Source organism: Melanaphis sacchari, unplaced genomic scaffold (genome assembly GCF_002803265.2).
Source record: "Melanaphis sacchari strain LSU unplaced genomic scaffold, SCAv2.0 Contig41_pilon_pilon, whole genome shotgun sequence".
NCBI classification, from domain to species: domain Eukaryota; kingdom Metazoa; phylum Arthropoda; class Insecta; order Hemiptera; family Aphididae; genus Melanaphis; species Melanaphis sacchari.
This window is the reverse complement of record NW_020271269.1, coordinates 1,470,567-1,492,292: the sequence shown is the minus strand read 5'-3', so window position 1 is coordinate 1,492,292 and position 21,726 is coordinate 1,470,567. Positions and strand designations below refer to the sequence as shown.

General features: G+C 32.4%; 2 protein-coding genes across 2 annotated transcripts in view; one reads left to right on the top strand and one right to left on the bottom strand.

The window, feature by feature from the left end:
- Positions 1 to 3,101, top strand: part of LOC112597450 (tRNA (adenine(58)-N(1))-methyltransferase catalytic subunit TRMT61A) — a 33,498-nt gene extending 30,397 nt beyond the window's left edge. Inside the window, exon 6 of the mRNA XM_025343504.1 lies at positions 2,754 to 3,101. Within this exon, the coding sequence (XP_025199289.1) occupies positions 2,754 to 2,912 (159 nt within the window). The 3' untranslated portion in view covers positions 2,913 to 3,101. The remainder of the gene's footprint in view (positions 1 to 2,753) is intronic.
- A 15,344-nt stretch (positions 3,102 to 18,445) lies between these two features.
- The window catches only part of LOC112597436 (neuronal PAS domain-containing protein 4A), a 131,486-nt gene continuing 128,205 nt past the window's right edge, over positions 18,446 to 21,726 (bottom strand). The window contains exon 10 of the mRNA XM_025343481.1: positions 18,446 to 19,353. Within this exon, the coding sequence (XP_025199266.1) occupies positions 19,328 to 19,353 (26 nt within the window). The 3' untranslated portion in view covers positions 18,446 to 19,327. The remainder of the gene's footprint in view (positions 19,354 to 21,726) is intronic.

Here is a 21,726-nt window from a genome sequence, read left to right as displayed (position 1 = left end):
CTATATAAATGTCATAGTATACAATGAACAAACCACGAAAATATAATCGTAGTCAATATTGATTTTTTTTTTTTTTGTATCCCGATAATTCAATGTATTATCGATATGCGTACTATACAGTAGAAGTTTAAAATTAAACATTCAGACCGTTAGGTATTTAAGACAACAACTTTTTTTTCCAATTTTTTGTTGCATTATATAGGTATATATATTATATTAAACTATTAGACGTCGTGTATCTATAATTTATGAGTATTTTTTGATGGTCTAATAACATTTTCAGCAATTAAAGATACCGCGTTTGACATTTTATTTTTTTAAATTTATATATTTTTCCTATATAAATAGTACACGAGCACATACGTTTCTAAACGTATATAATAATTGGAGTTATACTTTATACTCAGCAATATTACTATAAATGTAGAAAAAACTGTTTTTTTTTTTTATGAAAAGATTAATGTATTACCAAAAACAAAAATTCAATAGGTCATCACCAGAGTAATTGACCATGCACTCAGCGCGTGTATTGGAATTATTTTTTAAATCCGATCGAGCCATATAGTTTTTAATGCGTCATCAGTACCACTTTACTACGATACAAAATATTCATTCGATAAAAATATAATATATAGTTATACAGGCAATGAGTTCGTCACAAAACTTTGGTAATCACCAAATACGCATTTACCGTTATTGTACATTAAAAACCGTCATCAATTGACGGCCGTCTAAGCGGATGACATTATACAATATCAATATAATAAGTTGAACGGTACAACAAAATACTAAGTAGTCGTTAATATCCTTACATTGTTTTTAATAAACTGTAAACGTGTATTGTACGCAAACTGTCCAAATAATCTCTTTTTTTCATATTTATTTGTTAATGATTCAATCATGAGGACAAAAGAAAGAATAATCAGTGGTTCAGACGCGCAATACCTGTATGTACACGTGTACAGTAATACAATGACGTTTATTTCGTATTTCAATCATTCTTTCGTTATAAAATTGACTACAAGTTACAACGAGTATGTGTATGTATATATAGTAGTTTTACGTAAAAATCATTACGTCAAACTATGGTCTTTTAAACATTGTAATTTATAATCTTAAAAGAAACGAAAATCAATTAAATTTTTTTAACCGATTTCTATTGTTTACAAATGTCAGTGAACTATTGTTTTATATGTAGGTACATTATTATGTATACAATTACTGTTTTTATATCCGCTACACGTTAGACCTGTGTATGTATAAGATAATGTAAGTATGCTGTATGACGATCCAAAGCTATTTTGTCGTTTTCAATATCCCGGTAACGACAATTATTTTAATTTTGTATTTATATTCACTGTACAATAATCTAATCTATACGAATTAAATATTTTGAAGTTTTTGTTGTATTTAAATTCTAAATAAAAAATGGACCGTAAAAGTGGCCGTGTCTTGTGAAATGCAAGTATAAAATATATATTTTTGCATTTTGTAGTTTTTTTATTCATTAATTCTAATGTCAAATGTGTATAAGTTTGTATTTGTATAAGTATAAAGATATGCATGAAAATTCTTAAAGCAGGTAGGTATGTAGCGAAGTTTAGTGGTGTCACACACGATAATAAATGTATAGGTAATATAATAAATTAATATAATAACTATTATGAATAATAATAATAATAATCACGTTAGATTGCAATTGCACTGCTAGGAATTAATTTTAAATTTGGATTGTATGTGAATAGGATGATTAGGTATGTATATTTTAATAATAGAGACGTATAATGTATGTTATATAAAAATTAAAAAAACGTTGCATGTTCGAGCGCGTACAAGTATATGAGCGCCCGCTTATAATAGTTTAGCAATAAATGAGTATAATTACGATATAGTAATATTCTTAAACGTGATGCGATGAGATTATTCTGAATATAATATATTATTCACCATAGTACTATATGCTATTTGTTTCAAGGTTTTCCCATCCAATTCTATTGAAAATTGCATACCTTTTTTAGCTACTTATTTTGACTTTCCACGCTATTTCGTATAACTCAAGGACACGCGCACTCATAATATACGTACACACCATATAGATTTTTGTCAGATATAATACGTATTTATAAAGTACGCTCTTGAATTTTTACAGAGTCGAGTTTATGATAATATAACATATAGTGTTGCGTCCTTGATGAACTCAAATAAATTACAATTACAATTACGCGAGTTCGGTTGCAGTGTCTTATTTTATTTACATTTATGTCGAAAAACCAATAATCAGTATAATATAATATATGGTAACACTAAACGTTGCCGCTTCAAAATAAAGCAATTATAAATTTTTTTTTTGTGGCAGATAGGTATTTAGAACAATATTTGTATTATAATATATATAACTTTATGATTCTTACGGCTAATACGCGTTTTCTAACTGTCATAATAAATAAAATCTGATAAATACATAAAAGTTCTATTGTATAGGTATTTATAGAGTGACCAACAAATGTTTACGTTTTTTCGGCGTCTAAATTTACGATAGGCACATAATAACTATAGTGTCCTGAAAAACGTTCTTCAGGTTAGTGTAAACAATACGAGATGAGGGTTATAGGTATTATTATTAGCTTGACGTCAATTATGTTTGGTATATTTGTCCGATCGATAGTTCTCGTGAATTAAAACTACTTTGTTGAAGTATGTGTTAAGTTTAAAATATTACATTATTTTTAAGACATGACATTTTTTTCCCACAGAATACAACCGAAGAACCTATCAATGATAAGAAATTTGTGGCTTGTCTCCCGTCTGCATCCCCTCGCGGTCACACGGGTTACCTAACCACAGCTACGTATCTCACGGAAACTCGACTACAGCAGCAGGAATCGGAGATCGAGAATGCGTGCGAAAAATGAAAACTCTGCAGACGGCAGCATAAGACTTTGCCGGGGTAGAGAAGTCTCTTGTTTATTTTTATATATTATATAATATTATTGTCTGTATTATTATTTTTTACGTACAATTATTATACATCGATACACGTATATAATGTGCATGTGCGCGCGACTGTTCAATTGTACTGGCGCTATATGTATATATAATAAACAATATATATGTAGGTATATAAACTCTTATGTGTGTGTTTATAAGACCTTATTTATTTTTTCTGCCTCTTTCTCCTTCTCACTTAGTCTCTCACTCTCCCCCTTTAAAAAAAAACGGTAGCGTTGACAATAGAGGTTTGCCGGTTATTTATGGGTCAACGTTTATACACAGTACACACACACACACACACCCATCCTTGCATAAGAAGAAGCGCATTAGCCAATAACACTGCGCTGCAGCGCACCGGTGCCGGTGCACCAGACTAGATAAAACTTATATTATGTGCGCTTATATTCTCCGGCACGGAGGTCTCATAATACACGGAATAGGTCATCTGTACACCGAGATCTTTGCAGGGTTAAGAATACAAGAACAATGAAGTGAACGTTTCTCTTTGTTTCGTTTATGTTATTTTATTCCCGTTTTTACTGCAATTCCGATATTATAATATACGTATTAAATATATATGCGTACCTAGGTATACTGCGCATACCTCGCGCGGTTTGGTTTTAATGAACTTATTTTTTCGTTTCGTTGGTTCGTATTAAGGTGTACGGTGAAATTATGGTGTACCTATTGACTTTCGTGGAAGCCACTTAAAAATCGTACGACTAGTGCACAAGAGTACGTATACATATCATATGATATAGTCGTGGACGGTTTTTTTGCCGCGCGTCCACAAAGTGCAATGACGAGTGACGGTTATAATCGGCCGATTTGTGTTTTGCGCGTTCCCGTGAATTATAATAATAATTATTATTTATTGTTTGGCTCGTGTACGATACCGATATTGATAATAATAATAATAATAGGCGGACCGCTGTCATAAATAATAATAAAACGCGCGCGTATATAACGCATTAGATATATATGACGGCATGATGCGGTATGCCCCGCGTGTAAAGGATACTGTGGGTCAATATTAATACTCGTCGTTGAATATAGAAAATACCAGATAAAAAAAAAAATAAAAATAAAAATAAAAAAAGTAGATGAGTGGTTGTGGAGGAGAAAAAAAGATAAAGATCCTGGGGTATGTATACATATAGGTACGTATGTATGCGCTTCAAATTCAGGGTCACGGAGTTCAACGAAACGACGACATGTGAGGTATGTTTATAAGCCCCGTGCGCGTTTTATATGTCCGGACTTCTCTGTGTATGATATTTATAATATGAAAAATTATATTGGTAATCACAATATCGTAATATTTAATGTCCAGACCATAGCCGAGTTGAATAAATTGTTATCTTGTCGCGCGATTTTCGGTCGACAAAAGTCGGCCAAAGTCAGCAAGAGAATAATACACAGGTATATTGAATATAAAAACACATACACACACTATACTGATATATTAGGCATAATATGTAATACCACCAGAGTGACAGTAATAACAGTCGAGTATTACGTTCATACAACGCGCTTCTTTGCGTTTGAATGTTTGCTCGTTGCAGTGTTTTTATTTTAATTTTTTAGAAACGACAAAATACGTACGCATATGCACATTGTTTGCAGAAATGGTTTCACGATTTCACCGACTTGTGGACTTGACGATACTATGCAACGGTGCATCGAGAATATACGACGTCGTCGTCGTTGTCGTCTAATGATGACAAGTACTTATAGTAAACAATGTGTGTCTTACAGAGGTGTATAGCGCAATCACCGTGCAGTACATAAACACGCAACTCCACCCCTCCGTCCTTCAGATGTCAGCCCCGCCCACTGTTTCACAAGTTTCGATAAAAACCGTGTACGCGTAATAATTAAAATTATATTACTACTATTATTATTATGATCGTTGTCGTCGCGGTCATCGTTATTATATAAAGAGAATTAATAAAAATTGATAAGCAGATTTAAAGAGGCGAAATGCTAATACGACCGTCTAATGCGGTATACATTCGCATAATATAATTTATTGTAAATCATAATTTTGAAATCGGTACAAACTTATACGAAGTAAATCCTCACTGTTTATACGATAAAACGTTTTACAGCGCCAATTCAAGGCGCGTGGCATATACAAAATATATACCTACTTTTGAATGTCTTTTATTTGAACGTATCCGTCGCTGCCAGATTTTTAACGTTAAGTTCGAACGATCCTGCAGCTGTATAAGATACCGCCGCTCGGTACGTACATTATTATAGTTATATCTCCGTATAGCATTTCACAACGACGACGTGTGGTAACCATTATTTATTTTATTTATACACGTTTTTTTTTTCTTAAACCCTATACGCGCAACTGCAAGTCTGCAGATATCTGAGGTCAGTAATCTAGTTTCTATATACTCGACTACGACCGGGGAAGCCACAGTGGCGCGCGGAATCGGCCACCAACAGCGAGTGGCTATAAGGAACGAGTGTTCACATAATAAATATATATATATATATCAGTGTGTGTGTGCTTAAGAGGTCAGTGTCACCTACTGGTGCTGCTGTGTACAACCGGCGCGAGAGAGTCGTGTGGGAGATGGAAATTAGAATATCAGATTTGAAATGAGAACAAAACAAACTCTGTATCGGCTGTTTAACGTACATGTGTGCTGCACAACGCTTACCTATATATATATAAATAACATGATAACATTTATATACATGTGTATTTAATATTGTATATTATATATATGTGTGTGTGCGTGTGTATTATTACTGCAGTAAGATACGACAGTGGCGACCGCGTGCCAATATATATAGGTATTAGTGTATATACTGTATTGTGTGTGTGCGCGTAGAAAACGAAAACTAATGTATTTCGAATGTTTGTTTTTCCCTTCAAAGGCAATTTCTCAAGGACATATTTATTAATTTATAGTATTTTATTGTCAACTTCAGCAATGTTAAACAATATATATTATTATTATTATTTCACATATTATAGGTAGCAGGTACATACCTATGTTATATAGATATATAGTGTACTGAGACGTGTGAGACATTTGAGTCAACGTGTAGAGGTATAATAATATTAATATATACATAATATGCGATTTAGTACTGCTCGTGGTCCGATCGTATATAATATGATATACGCGTTTATATCGTTTACGAATATCAAATTAAAAATAAACCATTCGATAGTGATCGTCTGTAATATATTCTCACCTACCGTTAAACCCGTAATTATTACAAAATTCAAAATTCATTAATCATACACCACATATATTTTCATATAAACGTGCTTACCAATAACCGGCTAAGAATAATAATCGACGTTTATATAACATACAAGTTTCATTATAACATTCATAACTATTTGCTGTGTGTATAGTATTATAGACTGTACAACTTATAATAGCGTGGAAATGTATATAATACTTAGATAACCGTCGAATATATATTTTACGATACCCAAACTTCCATGTGTACTGACGTATATGGTATGTCAGTATACCTGATGGGAAGGTTTATATTGAGAATGAAGAGAGAATATTGAAAACATGTAGGTACATTATAATACGAACATATTTTTGTCTAACTTCTCAGAGACTATTATTTCCTATGTGATACGGGTTTGATGCTATTGCCTATTAGACACGTAATATCGGGACGTATAGACGGAATGTTTATAAGTATGATATGTTTGTCTTTTTATAATAGCTGAATATTTTACCGCAATGCAAGACGGACTACATTTTAGAGCCAAATGCTTCGTATTTCACGGTTTTCGCATCAATACGCCAACCCGGTAAAAACGCAATTATTCAATGATCCGTTACAAAAAGTACTGATACATAAATATATAATATATAATTTTACTACAGATTTATTATATTATACTTACGCGTCTTATATGATATTATTATTATAGTACGGTCAATGTGAATACGTTGTATATTGTACATATATTATATCGCATTCTATATTATGTCAATATTAATACAATTAATCGTATATAACTTACTGTTGTAGAAGCATGCTCGAGGAATTCTCATTTTCAAAGGCCTTGTGAAAAATATATAATATTTATGGGTGACTGATATGCGTCTTACCTTACTTTGACGCGTGGCTTTCTTCATTTAATCTTCGGAAAACGAGCGACGAGTTTCTTGATTCTACAGACCGGAATGTCGTCGCACCGCACACTACTAAAACACTATTATATTATAATATGTACTTGCAAATTGTAACGCGAAAACTGTTTGATCGACAATCGTTTTCGGACCGCGGTAGGGAGAAAATTAATGATAGCAATAATTGTTTTCCCAAGACTGGCCGATGAAAAATATACCGCTCGCGAATTCCGCGAAATATTTTTAACCGCGGTGTTTACACGCACGGTATAGAACTTCCTTGCAGATGGATTTCCAAAGAGCTTTGCCGATACCGCGGTATCCATAAATATTCAAATTGGAATTAGAAATACGACGCGAGTGATAACTGTTCAACTATTCGATACAATACCGCAATAGATATTATAGTTTAATATGTACCTTATAAACTATTTATTGTTTTGTTACTATACACAGAGCGATACATCAAATATGCTCAAGCCCATTTTTCATTTAATAACACACAAAATATATAATATTCAATTTCGTGTAAATATTATTTATTATTTTTTTGGACTTTAAAACGGATAAAGAACATATAGGAGTATCTGCAGCGCATAATATTCACTTGACGCCGGCTGAACAAGCACGGGACTAGAACTTTTTTTCAGGGGGGGGCAGAGCGGGGCAAATATTTTTTTTACATGAGCTAAGATTTTTTTCTTATTTTACAAATTTCAAAACATATTTTATTAAAATTGTAGTAGATTTTTCCCTTATTAGATAATACTAGTAGGTTAATCCACCGTAAAAAGACTGAAGATGTTATTTGTTCAAACTTCATTAATTAAATTATTATAATCTATATTCTATACTAAATTCAATTTATTTAGTAGTGTCAAATATATTAAATAAACTAAATATTGATATTTTACACAATATCTGTTTATGCACCAGACAGTAAATGATTGAAAATCTTAAAACGTTAAAATAGTTAACAAAAATGTATAAAATTGCATCAATATCAGTAAGAATAATATTTTTTTAAATAAAAATTTATGATTACCTACCTAATAATATTATTTAACTAGGTAATAAATTTCAAGTTTTTAGTTCAATACATTTTTACATTGGTATTTGCGCAGTATAATATTATGTATTAAAGAATCTACTTTGTATTTTTTGTTGAATTTTGGAGGTTAAAATAGTTCATGGATATATATTAAAATGTAGATACTTAAAGAAATCCTTTCTTTTTATTAATTATTAAGTAACTTCTTACACAATATTAGTGTATTAATTAAACATATTAAAAATAATAAGTAAACTAAAAATATTTTTACTTGTATATAACAAACATTAAATTAAGTTAATAATATTCTTCGGTTTTTGTGTATAAAATATGAATATCATTAAATCGGTTTTTATAACAACAAAAACTTAAAACACATATCTTCGAAAACACGAAAGTATTTACATAATATTACTAATTTTTAAAAAGTATATATTTCATAAATTCTCTGATGTAGCTTTTTTAAAAATAATGTTTTATGACTTTATTATATCGTACATATTTTTTAGTAGGGGGGGCTGACGAAGGGGCTGAATTGTTTTCTGGGGGAGCTAGAGCCCCACCTTGCCCCCTTGGCGCCGTACCTGCGGCTGAATTCAAGTTTTTGAACACATTGCAAGCTGAAGTTTTATAACCAGCGTTTATTACACACAAATCATCAAACTTGGAAATTCAAACTGTAGACTGAAAGATTGAAAAACACATCACAAATACCATTGTATTTGGGAAGTGTATAGGAACTCTTAATTCCGTCATAATTACGGACGAGATAAAGTTAGTAAGTAGCTGCAGAGCATTCGTGACCTCATCGCCGTAACTCGTATAGTCGTTTATTTCGGCAATAAAAAAGCGATTTACCATAGTCGACATTATGCTGTTGTTGTTACAGATAAAGAAGGTGTGACACTGTGATATGGTTTGACTAAGTAATTGACTTTTTGAGACGTCGACGAGTAAGATTGAATTAAATACTGACAGGGTGTCATTGATACAAAATCTTGTGATTAATAACGTGGCAAGTGTAAACCTCTTATCATTGATACCTAACCTATTCAATATTTAAAGTCACTTGAATTTCAATAGTGACCGTATGCATGTAGATGACTTAAATATGTATATATTTTGTTGAAAGAATATTAATATCGGATTGCATAAAAATCTTGTTTAAACTTTAAAGTCGTGTTTCATAGTCTTTAAATAAATTAAAAAGTTCCTAAAATTTGATTTTAATTAATTGCATTATTGAAGGAAAATATTATGTTTTTGTTTTAATCTATATTACATAACTATTACATATTTTTCATTATTGGTTGTTGTTTACGTTGATCTGGCTCTAATTCAAACTATCGCGACTCGATGCTTTTGAAATAAATTTTTATAAAACATCGTCAAACGCGTAATCGAATAATAGTAGATACCTGTTAAACTTTGTAGCCGTACGACATAGTAAAGTGTTACTATTATATTATTTATCCTTTTAGGTCGGTGCCGCATGTGCAACGGTTAAGTTAACGAATCTCATTATATGCGCATTCGATATTACATAACAAAGCTGTCGACGTCTCGCAAACTTCAATGCCGTGAAAGGCGTATATTATAACAATATATTACATATTGTTATTATTGTTATACGTTATATGTGTGTGTGTGTGTGTGTGTCTGTAGAATATAAGTGTATTATACGAGCAGCACGCGATTTGGACTTGACGATGGTAGAACGATACAGAATTATGTACAAGTTGTACTTATGTGTACACGATTAACGCAATATATATATATATATTATACTATACACATAATTTTATTGAAAAATAACGCTAAGTGTGAGTATAATTATTGTATACGTTTATACATACTAACAACACAATGGCCGACGAGTGGTCGTTTAGAAGTAATAGTTATTAATTTATTTTCTGACTACAACGACTACGGCGACGCATGACTACATGTGACACACGGATATCATAAAGACATAATTTCAACTATATATTTTATACTTGCGACAAAACCAATCGATTGCTATTGTACTGTATCGCAACGCTAAATTATTAATATCGTCATAAACTCATACAGTCATACCTAATTATAAAACCCGGTATACTTAATGTAATCCGCATATTTTTTTTTAATAATCATTAGATACACATAGTTTTGAGTTGTAAAGAAATGTGGTTTAGGAGTTCATATATATATATATATATAAATAGTTAACATTTGTATATAATCAATAAAGTGGTCACTGGCCACATCAAAAAATTATATTTTTTACTACTTTTACGGTTTTTACTTTTTTAAACAACAGCAAACATGTTTGATTTCATAATCCTAAGCAGAATATTTTTCTAAAAGTTTTAATACGCAAAATTTTGATTTTAAACAATTAATCATGGGTTGTAATTATGTTTATAGTTGTTTAAGTTTAAAACAAATATTTAAATTTTTTATGAGTAGAATGGAATGTCACGTAGGTACATCTCAAAATGTTAAATTCAAAGGTAATAATCCGCTCATTTAAACTCTAATCATTTATATTATAATTATTAAGTACTTTACATGTACTATAACTACTATTTTTAAATTTGATTTTTTTATATTACAATTTTAAGAAAATATTTTTGCTCTAATAAACCATAATATTAAAAACCTCTACTGTCATTCAAAATATAAAAAAAATGAGAACGCTTAAAAATTAAAAAATATTTAAATATTTAAAAAAAAAATTATTTTATGACTTAAAATTACTATCCTCTAGTCACCTGAGCACATAGTGGTTGGGTGGATATGTTTTGAACTAATATAAATTAAATAAAAAAACAAACAGATAGCATGCGTCAGTGGGTTACTCTAATCGGTGGCTATTCATTCGTCATAAGACCACAAGTACAGATTGGAATAATATAATTCCGTATCTGCCACCATTTATAGTTCAATGTTCCCTTGCATACAATGATCACAGCGTGGAATTCTCGTAGATTGACCAATGACCATACATTGTACTAGATTCGCATATGATAATATTATATACGACGACGCTTTATAAATATATCGATTCGTATCCTGCGTATACCAGAAACCTACGTTTTATGTATTGGATATTTAGATTTTGACAACACAAAATCAAACGACATTTATAATAAAATGCTAATGTCACGTACTCACGTTATAATGTTATATTGTGTTTGTATATAATATAATATCATATTTTTATTATTATTCAGCTACAATGAAGCACTATTTACGTATATTTCCGTCAACAGCAGCAGCAATCGTGTACGTAAATGTACGTTATTACAATATTATTGTGCAGCAGTGCTCGGCAACCGTGATGTCGTCTGGTCACGATGACGCGAAGACTTGGCCCTACTGCACAGTGCACTCACACACACACACACACACTTATATATGTACATTATATATGCATAATATGATCTCCACCGCGAGTCGAGCCCGGTAGCCCGGCTTGGAACCTCTGACGGGTCGCGCTGTCGTATAATAATAATAATAATATATCGCTAGAGAGGCTGCGCTCCGGATCAGGTCGTGATGACGCGAAAAACAAAATGGAAGGAAATACTTTTACATATATATATATATATGTACACGGCAGTGTATGTACATGCATTTCCTTTTCCTCGGCGTGTTCGACGACGACGACGACGATGACAAGACGTAATATAATATATATTATTATAATAGTATAACATATTATCATATTATGCGTCGATCTCCACGGAGCTGCAGTATACGGCTCCTGCGTAAAGTATATCATATAGTTCGTACACGTACATATATATATATATAATATAGATAGGTATTAGGTACATGGGCATAGTGTACCTATACAGCGTGTTACTGTATCATATATACTATACCTTATTCTATAGATATTAATACAATATTATACCTCCACGACGACGACCGCGTTATTTTCATTTTGTATTAAAAATAATAATATAGGTAATATGGTTTTCCTTCCGTATGCGCACGCCGCTCAGAGTCTATACATAGACACGGTGTTATTATATACCTATTACGCCGACAGCATTTCATTTTTACCTCTTTTTGTTATTATTTATTTTTTTTTTTTTTTTACGGCGCTTACTCGAAAACACGCGGCCCATAAATCCACCATTGGAAATCGTGCAACGTTCACCGCGCGCGGACGCGGACACGACGGCGATGTCATTTTCCGCCGTCGTCGTTGTTGTTGTCGTTGTCATACCGTATATTATTGGTGTTTTTTTGTTCATTCTTACGTCGTCGCAAATATGGACTAACTAAAACGATATACATGCACACAGTGCATAGAGGGTGTTTCCAAGAAGATATTTTGTTCGCATTATTTGATTTTGGACAATTATTTTTTGACACAACAAAGAGTCACGTTATGTTGTTTTTTATTTTTTTATTTGTTGGTTTCCATAAGCTAGATCAAAAGAAAATATATTAAATCCGAGCTAACCAGTTTTTGTGTGAACATTTTAAAAAATCAAATTATTTTATTAAAATCGTATGATAAATTACGATTTAAAATTTAAATGGTTTATGTAGGAAGCGATATTCCATCATATGGAGTTGGAATAGGCGAGAAAGCGCAAACACTGCGAAAAAAAAAATAGACAACCTGCATAAATAATAGTGTGTGAATACATTATTATTAAACTTTTTACTACGTTTCCGTCATAGCGTAAAACGAGCATGATGGTTCGTACAATATCACAATTCACAACTACGTATTACATCCAGCTACCTACGTCAATGTACGCGAAAAACGAACAACATTTTTACAATCTAAAGAAATCTCTTAAGAAATCGATTTTTGAAAATCCCTCTCCGTTATCATCACGGCCTGAGTAAAACCAAAAGAAGAACCCGTGTATTCGAGTTCACGGTCATTTAAGACTTGGATAATTGTACTTAAGGTTTAGACGTGTAACATATTACACATACGAGTAGACGCGAGTACGCTACACCGTTATCATTTGATTTAAGACATTTAAGCTGGTTATTAATTCGTGATATAAAGAGCTGCTATAACAATATGACATATTGCAGTAAAGTCATTGTAAGCAAATTTATTTAGATGGTAGTATATTTGTATAGATAAATATGCATTTTAGTTTTGGCCGAATCACTGAGAAGTGAATTTATTGGTTTAAACTGATGTATCTCTGTTTTACTACAATGATTACATTTTTTTCTTCTAAATATTCCGCGACCAGGGTAATGATGAAAATTTTGCTTAAGAGCTGCAAGAAAAATCCAAGAGAACTATCAAAAAATAATCGTCAACAAAAGTAATTGATGTCACAAAGGAGATGATAATCGTTATCTTTTTTTAAAAAAACTAAATAACAACTTTAAAATATATTTTCAGAATCAGAGGTTTAATTTTAGAGGATGATGGGCGAATGACTTTTTTTTAGAGTTAACCTAACCTAGTTTATTTTAGGTGCTTAGCAGATCGAAGAATGTTGGTATATTGATTTTATAAAGATATGTTTTATTTATTATTGTAGTAAAAGTTATTCTCTGATCATCAACTTCTAAGGAAGCTTTTAGACTCAAGTAGCCAATTTTCATTATAAGTTTTTTGACAATGCCATCTGAACTTATTGATTATATAATATAATTTTAACGTCGATAACAATAGCCAACAGGCGTCAAGTTACATATATAACTAGAGATAATAATATTTACAACATTACTACAATTATATATTTATATGCGGTGATCTACCAGTAAACCAAAACTAAATATTAATAGTGTAGAAAATAATGAGAAATCATAATTAATAACAAATAAATTAAATTAGAAAGTCGCGCGGGCATTCACGCTCGAGTCGGCATATTGAAGGTGGTTCACTATTTGGTCTTTAAAATTAACCATGCTATATCTACCTGTTATTAATCTGTTAATTTATTGGTTGTACTATTATGACATGTACACCTGTCAGTTCAGAGTAAGCTAATGTTATTATAGTAAAACACGGCACTCACATACGCTTCAATAACAATTTGTTGAACATTTTTTCTTTAAAAGGTCTGCGAAAATATAAATCAAATCACGCGTCATTAGCTGGTATTAAGGACATGGACCAATTGCGCCTAAAACAACGTTTTTGTTTAGAGCCAGTGTACCAATTGCGCTTGTATTTAAATTTTCCTATCTTCAGATATGAAAATTAAAAATATTATTAATCAATATAATTCCATTAACATCGGCATAAACAATCTAAACACAACAATGCTTAAAAATTAAAAACTTATTTATTGATTAATTTATTACTGGTTTAAGTGACTGGTTAAAATATATTTTATACGAATTATTATTATTATTATTATTACGCACATTTGATCGTACAAGTATGAATTTGAGTGATAGATGAAAATAAGATTTCATTATTTTTGGATATTTATCAGCCTAATTGTATTATTGCACAACATATATTATATGCTATATGATATAGGATAACACATTGATGATATAACCGTTACTTATATCTTGTTGTTTGGTATTATTTTGAGTTGTTTGACATTACAATATGGATTGTTTTAAGCAAGCTCTTCGCGAAAAAGGTAAACCGTTGTTACTTCTCGATGATTTTAAGTTTCGAAAACGTATTAAATCAAAAAATGAAATGGAATTAAGTGGAGCTCGTACAGTTAAATCGTGTCCTTAAAACGTATTATCTGATGAAAGTGAAACGGTTCTTTTAAAATCTGACTATAATCGATGTGTGTATTCATTTATTATATAATTATAACTAACTAATAAGTTTTCATTGCATATTTTAAAACGTTTTGAGTGCAATAAATTCGTCTACCGACCTTAAAATGTATACAGCGCAATCGGTATAAAAAATAGTAATTCTAAGCGCAATCGCAGGTTAACTCCCTATATACTAAGTGCTCGAGCGATATAACGTCGCGTTTAAACGCGTTCGCCGTATGCTGGACAGGAAGGTGAGGATTAATATAATAACATATTACGATCGCAACATAATACAATATACAATATACATCAACACTCTCTCGGACGACGTATGCTGCACGCACATAGTATACGTGTTAAATATTATTTACTCGATACAATGTAAGGTGTTGTGTACAGGGCAAACAGTCGCTAAACCATAGTCGCGCAGAGTAGAAGACGTGTTAATGCGCGTACGGACGAACTGCGTCCTGTATACGAGTATGCACGGTCGGGCTGCTGGTCGTTTCGATTTTCGACTTCAAGTGGAATGTGTCCCGAAACTGAAAACAGTCAAAAACGAACAAACAATTATTATATTTCACCGAGAATGCGGTCCTCCGGCGGACCATTATAATTATCGCAGCCGCCATCGTCGAATCCGCGTTCATTTCGTTTTCGCGCCGACACGATATGTGTGTGTGTGTATATTATTATTATTATTATTATAATATACCTTAAAACCGTACGATATTACCTATTGAATCCGCTCGTATTTACGAAACGTCTTATCGTCAGCCGGTTTGTAGTGTTTTCGCGTCCGTTTTGTTCGCTTTTAAGCTACATTAAATATTATGACTCATGACCAAACCGCTAATATTGCTAATCATTGAAATACCACACAACAGAGTTAAAAAAATTATTTGACTGCTTGCGTGTCACGTGTATCTTTAACCTTACCTATACGTTTAATTGGAATTACAAATTGTTATTGTACGATACGGTCAGTTGAAAGCGCTAAATTTTAATCCGTAAAGAAGAATTATTCATGTTTTATTTACCAGCAGAAAAATTATGATTAAAAATAATAATAACAGATATTATATTCGTAGATAAACAAAAAATTCATACATGAAAATCTTGTTAAAGTTACTTTTTTTATGAAAAAAAAAATAGTAAAATAAGATTTTAAAATCGGATTTTTATGTTAAATTCTATAGGAATGTTTTACTTTCAAAAATTAGGTATAAAATATTCTGATTGAAAAATACAGGTGAAACAAAATGATATACGATGCACATTGCGCATGTTAAACGACTTCGGAAAACAATGCAAATTGTATAGAAATTTCAGCCCTAGTTAAAGCTTATAATATTATATATTATGATCACGGAGCAAATCATAATTATTGCAATATCCATTGATTAAGCCTGTCGTTATTAATAAAAACTTTAGTGGGTTGTTTAATTGGGTAATAAAGATATATTCTATTTTATTAAATACTTAAATAAATTATTGTATTTGATAGGGGGTGTGTCGTGTGTGTTCCGAGTGACAAGCGTACAACCAGTGCAAAATTTTTAGCATTTTACTGCTATGCTGATTTTTTTAAATTATAGCAGGTGGTTACAGTTCACTTCGTGGAAAATCAATGACTTCAGTAAGAATATAAAGCGATTTCATCTGACAATATTTCTAATACGCAATAATGTTGTTTTATCCGCGGACGATATCCATAAAATTCATTTAGGACTTAGGTTTTCATTGGGGAGGGGGAGATAACTGTCATTTTTGCCAGTGCATTACTTGAAAACTAACGACAATTATTATTGTATTTGCCGTTACACGACCGATTTCAACTGTATCGCAGTGCGCCGCAATGATATATTAATTGTACGAAAACCTGACGCGTCACACAGACAACGCACTTCAGAACACGTGATGCCCATAGACAATAATATGAAATAGGTAGGCAAGAGTACCGATCCGAATTTAAATATTATATCAATGCCGCCGTTGAACACAATAATGTTATCATGCAGTACGAGTTAAAATGTGGGGTGACACACTAAAACTATACGTGTTCGGTATAACGATCAAATACCTACACCGGCCACACGGACAACGGTTATGGGCACGCTTTTCCCGCCGGGCCGGAGTCATTAACGGGTTCATAATCTTTATCGTGGCAGAGACGTCACACGTCGCGCGATCCCGTTTCATTTTCTTATTTATTATAATATTATATGATATCGTGTATATTATTTTTTTTATTATTTTTATTATTATTATTATTATTATTATTGTACGCGCGTGGTATTAAAATAATTTAGTGCCACGAATCGTTTGTTTATCGTCCTCACGAACGCCATTAACCCCGCCGCCGAGCCGTAGAAAATCCAAACGAAAACCGTAGGTATACGACGTGCACTATCGCCGGTATTTGACAAATCACCGAAATAATATTATTATTAGTCACTTGCTGTCGTGGACGCGATGACGGTAATCGTAATTACCGGTTACCGGCTTGTGCACCGCACGCGGGTCGTCCGTTGCCGGGACGTAATAATAATGATAAATACATTGGTCGACCACCAATACGCCGACCGGCGATAAGTATATTATACACACGGTAACAATATTAGGTAGGTACACAGGTATATAGACGGTATAGTGTATATACCTACGTGCTACGATACGTCGTACGACCGACTATTTTGTTGTGCATATCGACTGCAGCTCCATCGGACGAGACGTCATCGACGACTCGCATCGATAACCGCATCGACCGGGTTATAGGTCCTGTTTTAGCTGCTGTAGGTAGGTAGATAGGTAGGTACTGCGTTAGTATAGGTAGATAACTACGTACGAGCGGTTAAAGGGAATAAAAAAAAAAAAAGAAAAAGGCTTAATTTTTTTTTTTTTTCATCTGACTCATTCGCTTTTTGACATTTATTTCCAAAACTATGTAATTATATTATAATATATACCTGTACACGTGGTGTTTACAGTTTAAAATAATTGTCACTATATTTATATAAATCGATCTATTAAAATAGTTTTTTGGTCGAGTTTTTTTTTTTTACACACGAAAATGTACAAAATGCTAAAAGAATAATATGTAATAATGAACAATAATAATTACAATAACAAGAATAATAATAACATTGGCTAATGATGTCGCACGCATAATATAACATAATAATTAATAACATTATAATATATAATATTATGTTATCATCGATAAAACATTACGCGCATGTCCTTCTATATAAATTGCACTTGACCAGCCGTAATAATATCGTATACTTATCGCGCATGCGTTTGTTTAGAATAATTTATTTTTTCGCACGCGATGATTAATATACGCATAATACATAATACATAATAGTCGCGTGTTGAAAATGTAGGTATACAGTATAAACGTATAAAAATATGTTTGACGAATAAAAAAAAAATATATATATATAAAAATCAACAAATTCGATTACAATAATATTTAATGATTAAAAATAATTAAACAAGAATAATATGGACGGTAGTTCGTAATAATTATTAACTAAACAATAATAATAATAATAATAATAATAATATAATTTGACTTATATGATACGATAAGATTTATATATTACACTGTAAGGCTTTTCCTACGAAAATCGTCTACAAACAGAGATCACAGGTGCAGCTTGGTGGATTATATTATAGTATATAATATGTACATAAAATACGATGATCGAATAGACGATCAATATTTTTTTTATTTTTTTTTACAACACACGCTAATAGTCTATACAAAGTATTATTCACAATAACGCGAGCCACGTGACTCGTAATTAACGCGCACTCGCGAGCGGCACTGAAATAGGGGTGTTTCAAGTTATAATAGAATTTTCTAAATTGTATTTACTGGGACAGATCGATGTGCGTTAGATCTCTCGTTTACTTATTGATTCTTTTACGGCGAACGCGCAACAACAACTAAGGAAATTTAAAGAATTAAAAAAACGTATTTTTTTCAATTTCTTTTTTTTTTAAACGCTTACAATCATATAATATACTGTTTTACGTTTTTTGCGTACTAAATATATTTACTTTTAATGTTTTCCTAAGAATTCGCATTAAAAGAATCACCCTGTTCGCGACACCTTTACGTAGAATGCAGAATGCAGTTATACGCACAAAGCGTCCGCCGCCGCTGCCGCCGCTAAAAATACGCCAACTACGCGAACTGTACGATAATAATAATAATTTTATATTGCCGGTATAATTGTCGGCTGCATTCGAGAGTATCGTTTGTGCGGTATAAAGTCTCATAGTATATCATATTATACCAAGAGTTGTTAAACGTTCGTATTTTTATGGGTTCGGACGAGACGAAAAACAACAACACTTCGCGGTGGCGTTCTCTCGCGAGGCCAACACCACTGCAACGATGATTTCTCGTAATCCTCGCGTCCACTCGTCACATGTCACTTTCACGACGTCCGTCTGCAAAAAAAAAAAAAAAAAAATCACAAAAACGAAATTAGCATAATAGTAATATTAGATCCCGCCGTGGCATACTATTAGGACGATACCATTGCACTGCACCGGAGAGCATAGCGTAATATATATAATAAACGCAATTAATTTTACGCGCGCTTTCTATATCGTAAACGTATTATACGTAACTGCAGTGACCCTATAATATGTATAATATATAAATATACTGCAGTTGTAGGTAAAGTCACGGAAATTGCGACGTTCGAAAGATAATATAACGACGAGTACGTAAGTATGAAGTCGTGTATAGGGGCCACGCGCAGTTTAGAACACTTCACGGGGGAAAAACTTAACTTTCCCGAACCGTAGCATCTAAACATAATATTCGAACGCACGTTGAGTCATTTTCAATTCGTTGTCTCCACGCGCATATCATTACAGTGAAAAAAATAAATAGGATTTCAAAAATAATGTGTCATTCAACGTTTTTTTTTTTTTTTTTTTTTGAAGTAGCTACAGACGTACGAGAATGCCTCATTATAATTATTATTTTGTTATTGCTACTGCACAATAATTGAAACACGCGTCATTAACATCAAGTGGACGAAATGGGAAGTGTTCGTTAACGTTTAACAGTCTCTCTTTCTGCACGGACGCGTGCACCAACACCATGCGTAGTATGTACTTACACTGAGCGATTTGTTCAACAGTAAACTGCACTATAGTAGTAATCTGAAAAAATATGCTAATAATGTTTTTGAAAATATATTTTTTACATAAGTAATTGTGGTTATGAAACGACATTTAAAAAAAAATGTTACAACGTTATTTCGTCGTTTAAAAGGTTAAAATTAACTAGATGAAACACATTTTTTTTAAAACGTCGTTTCGTAGATTAAACCTTGACTTATGTGAAAAATATATAAATAATATAAGTAGGTACTTAGTGTTAGTACCTACTCGGCTACACAACAACGTGAATACTTTTCGAGACTGTTTACTGTTAAAAGAATCGCCCAATGCCTATATATTATTATTTGTATTTACATTTCACGTTCATTTGCATATCGTCGTGTCTACTGTCGTCGCCGTCGCCGTAGCCGCCGTTGCTGTTACTTCGGCGGCGGTGGCGGCGGCGTCGTCGGCCCAGTCAACCGCTGGCGGACTACGACCAACACGTACATTTCCCACGTTACATACCTACACATCCTGCATGTTTACACACAGACACAGACACACACATGTACTAAACAACGATCAACAGCATCCGGTCCCCGCGCGGAAACCCGACATTATAAATCCCCCGAAAAGAATTACAAAAAATAAGAACAATATATAGTAATAGTAATAATAATAACAGTAATAATATAACGACGTAGGTAACGTTTTTCAGTGCGTGCCCTGTCGCCGAGGACGAAGTAGGTATGCTCATAAGGTACATCCGCCATATACGCGTGCACGTAATAGTCGTACCAATATTATGAGACTGCGATGATGAGGGGGAGGGCGAGTAATGATACAGCGGTGGTCCGATAGCTTGGCGCCATGGGCCGCGGTGAGCATAAAAAAAAAATAGTAACCGCAGTGGTTAAATGCGTTTCGTTCTCTCGCTGTTTCCGAAACTATATGATGATGTACGGCGCGCGACGATAGCAAACCACTCGTAATTCGTGGAATATATCTGCAGTGTATACCTACATAGAAGACGAAATCCTGACTGATCGATTCATGATCGACGTATACAGCCAAAACTGCCAAATCGATTCATTGGAAATTTTTTTTAGGTACACATTAAGAAGTGATTTTGTGAAATCCGTATATTTTAAAGAGAAACTTATGCAGATTTAGGACGGTTAGGTTAGTTTACTAAACCGAATACTTTTTTCTTTGTACAAAGTTGTCATTGGTTACAGAAAATAAAATAATTATTGTGATTTCGATATAGCTATTTAGATAATATTATGTTTGTTATATTCGGTAAAAATTACTCAAATAACAATCAGTGTATAGCTTTCATTTTAACAAAATTTAAGACGGGATAAATCTACGGGCATTATTTAGTTTGATCGATTGGTATTACATATAATATTATTAATTATTAAAACGTCGTCCATAGAGGGACGATACAATTAATAAAAAAAAACCGTAGGAAATACGATATTCAATATGCGTAGGTATAGAAAGTATACCACTATTACACTGATCTGTCCGTGTAATATTGAATACATTAATGGAAAGCAGACGGGCATTAATGAGTTAAAAAATCAAAAATAATAGACAATATGAATCACAAAGATGTGAAATACCTCAAATATTAAAATATCGATATATTAAAGTAGATATTTTAACAAATGATATTCATAAATACTCAAAACCAAA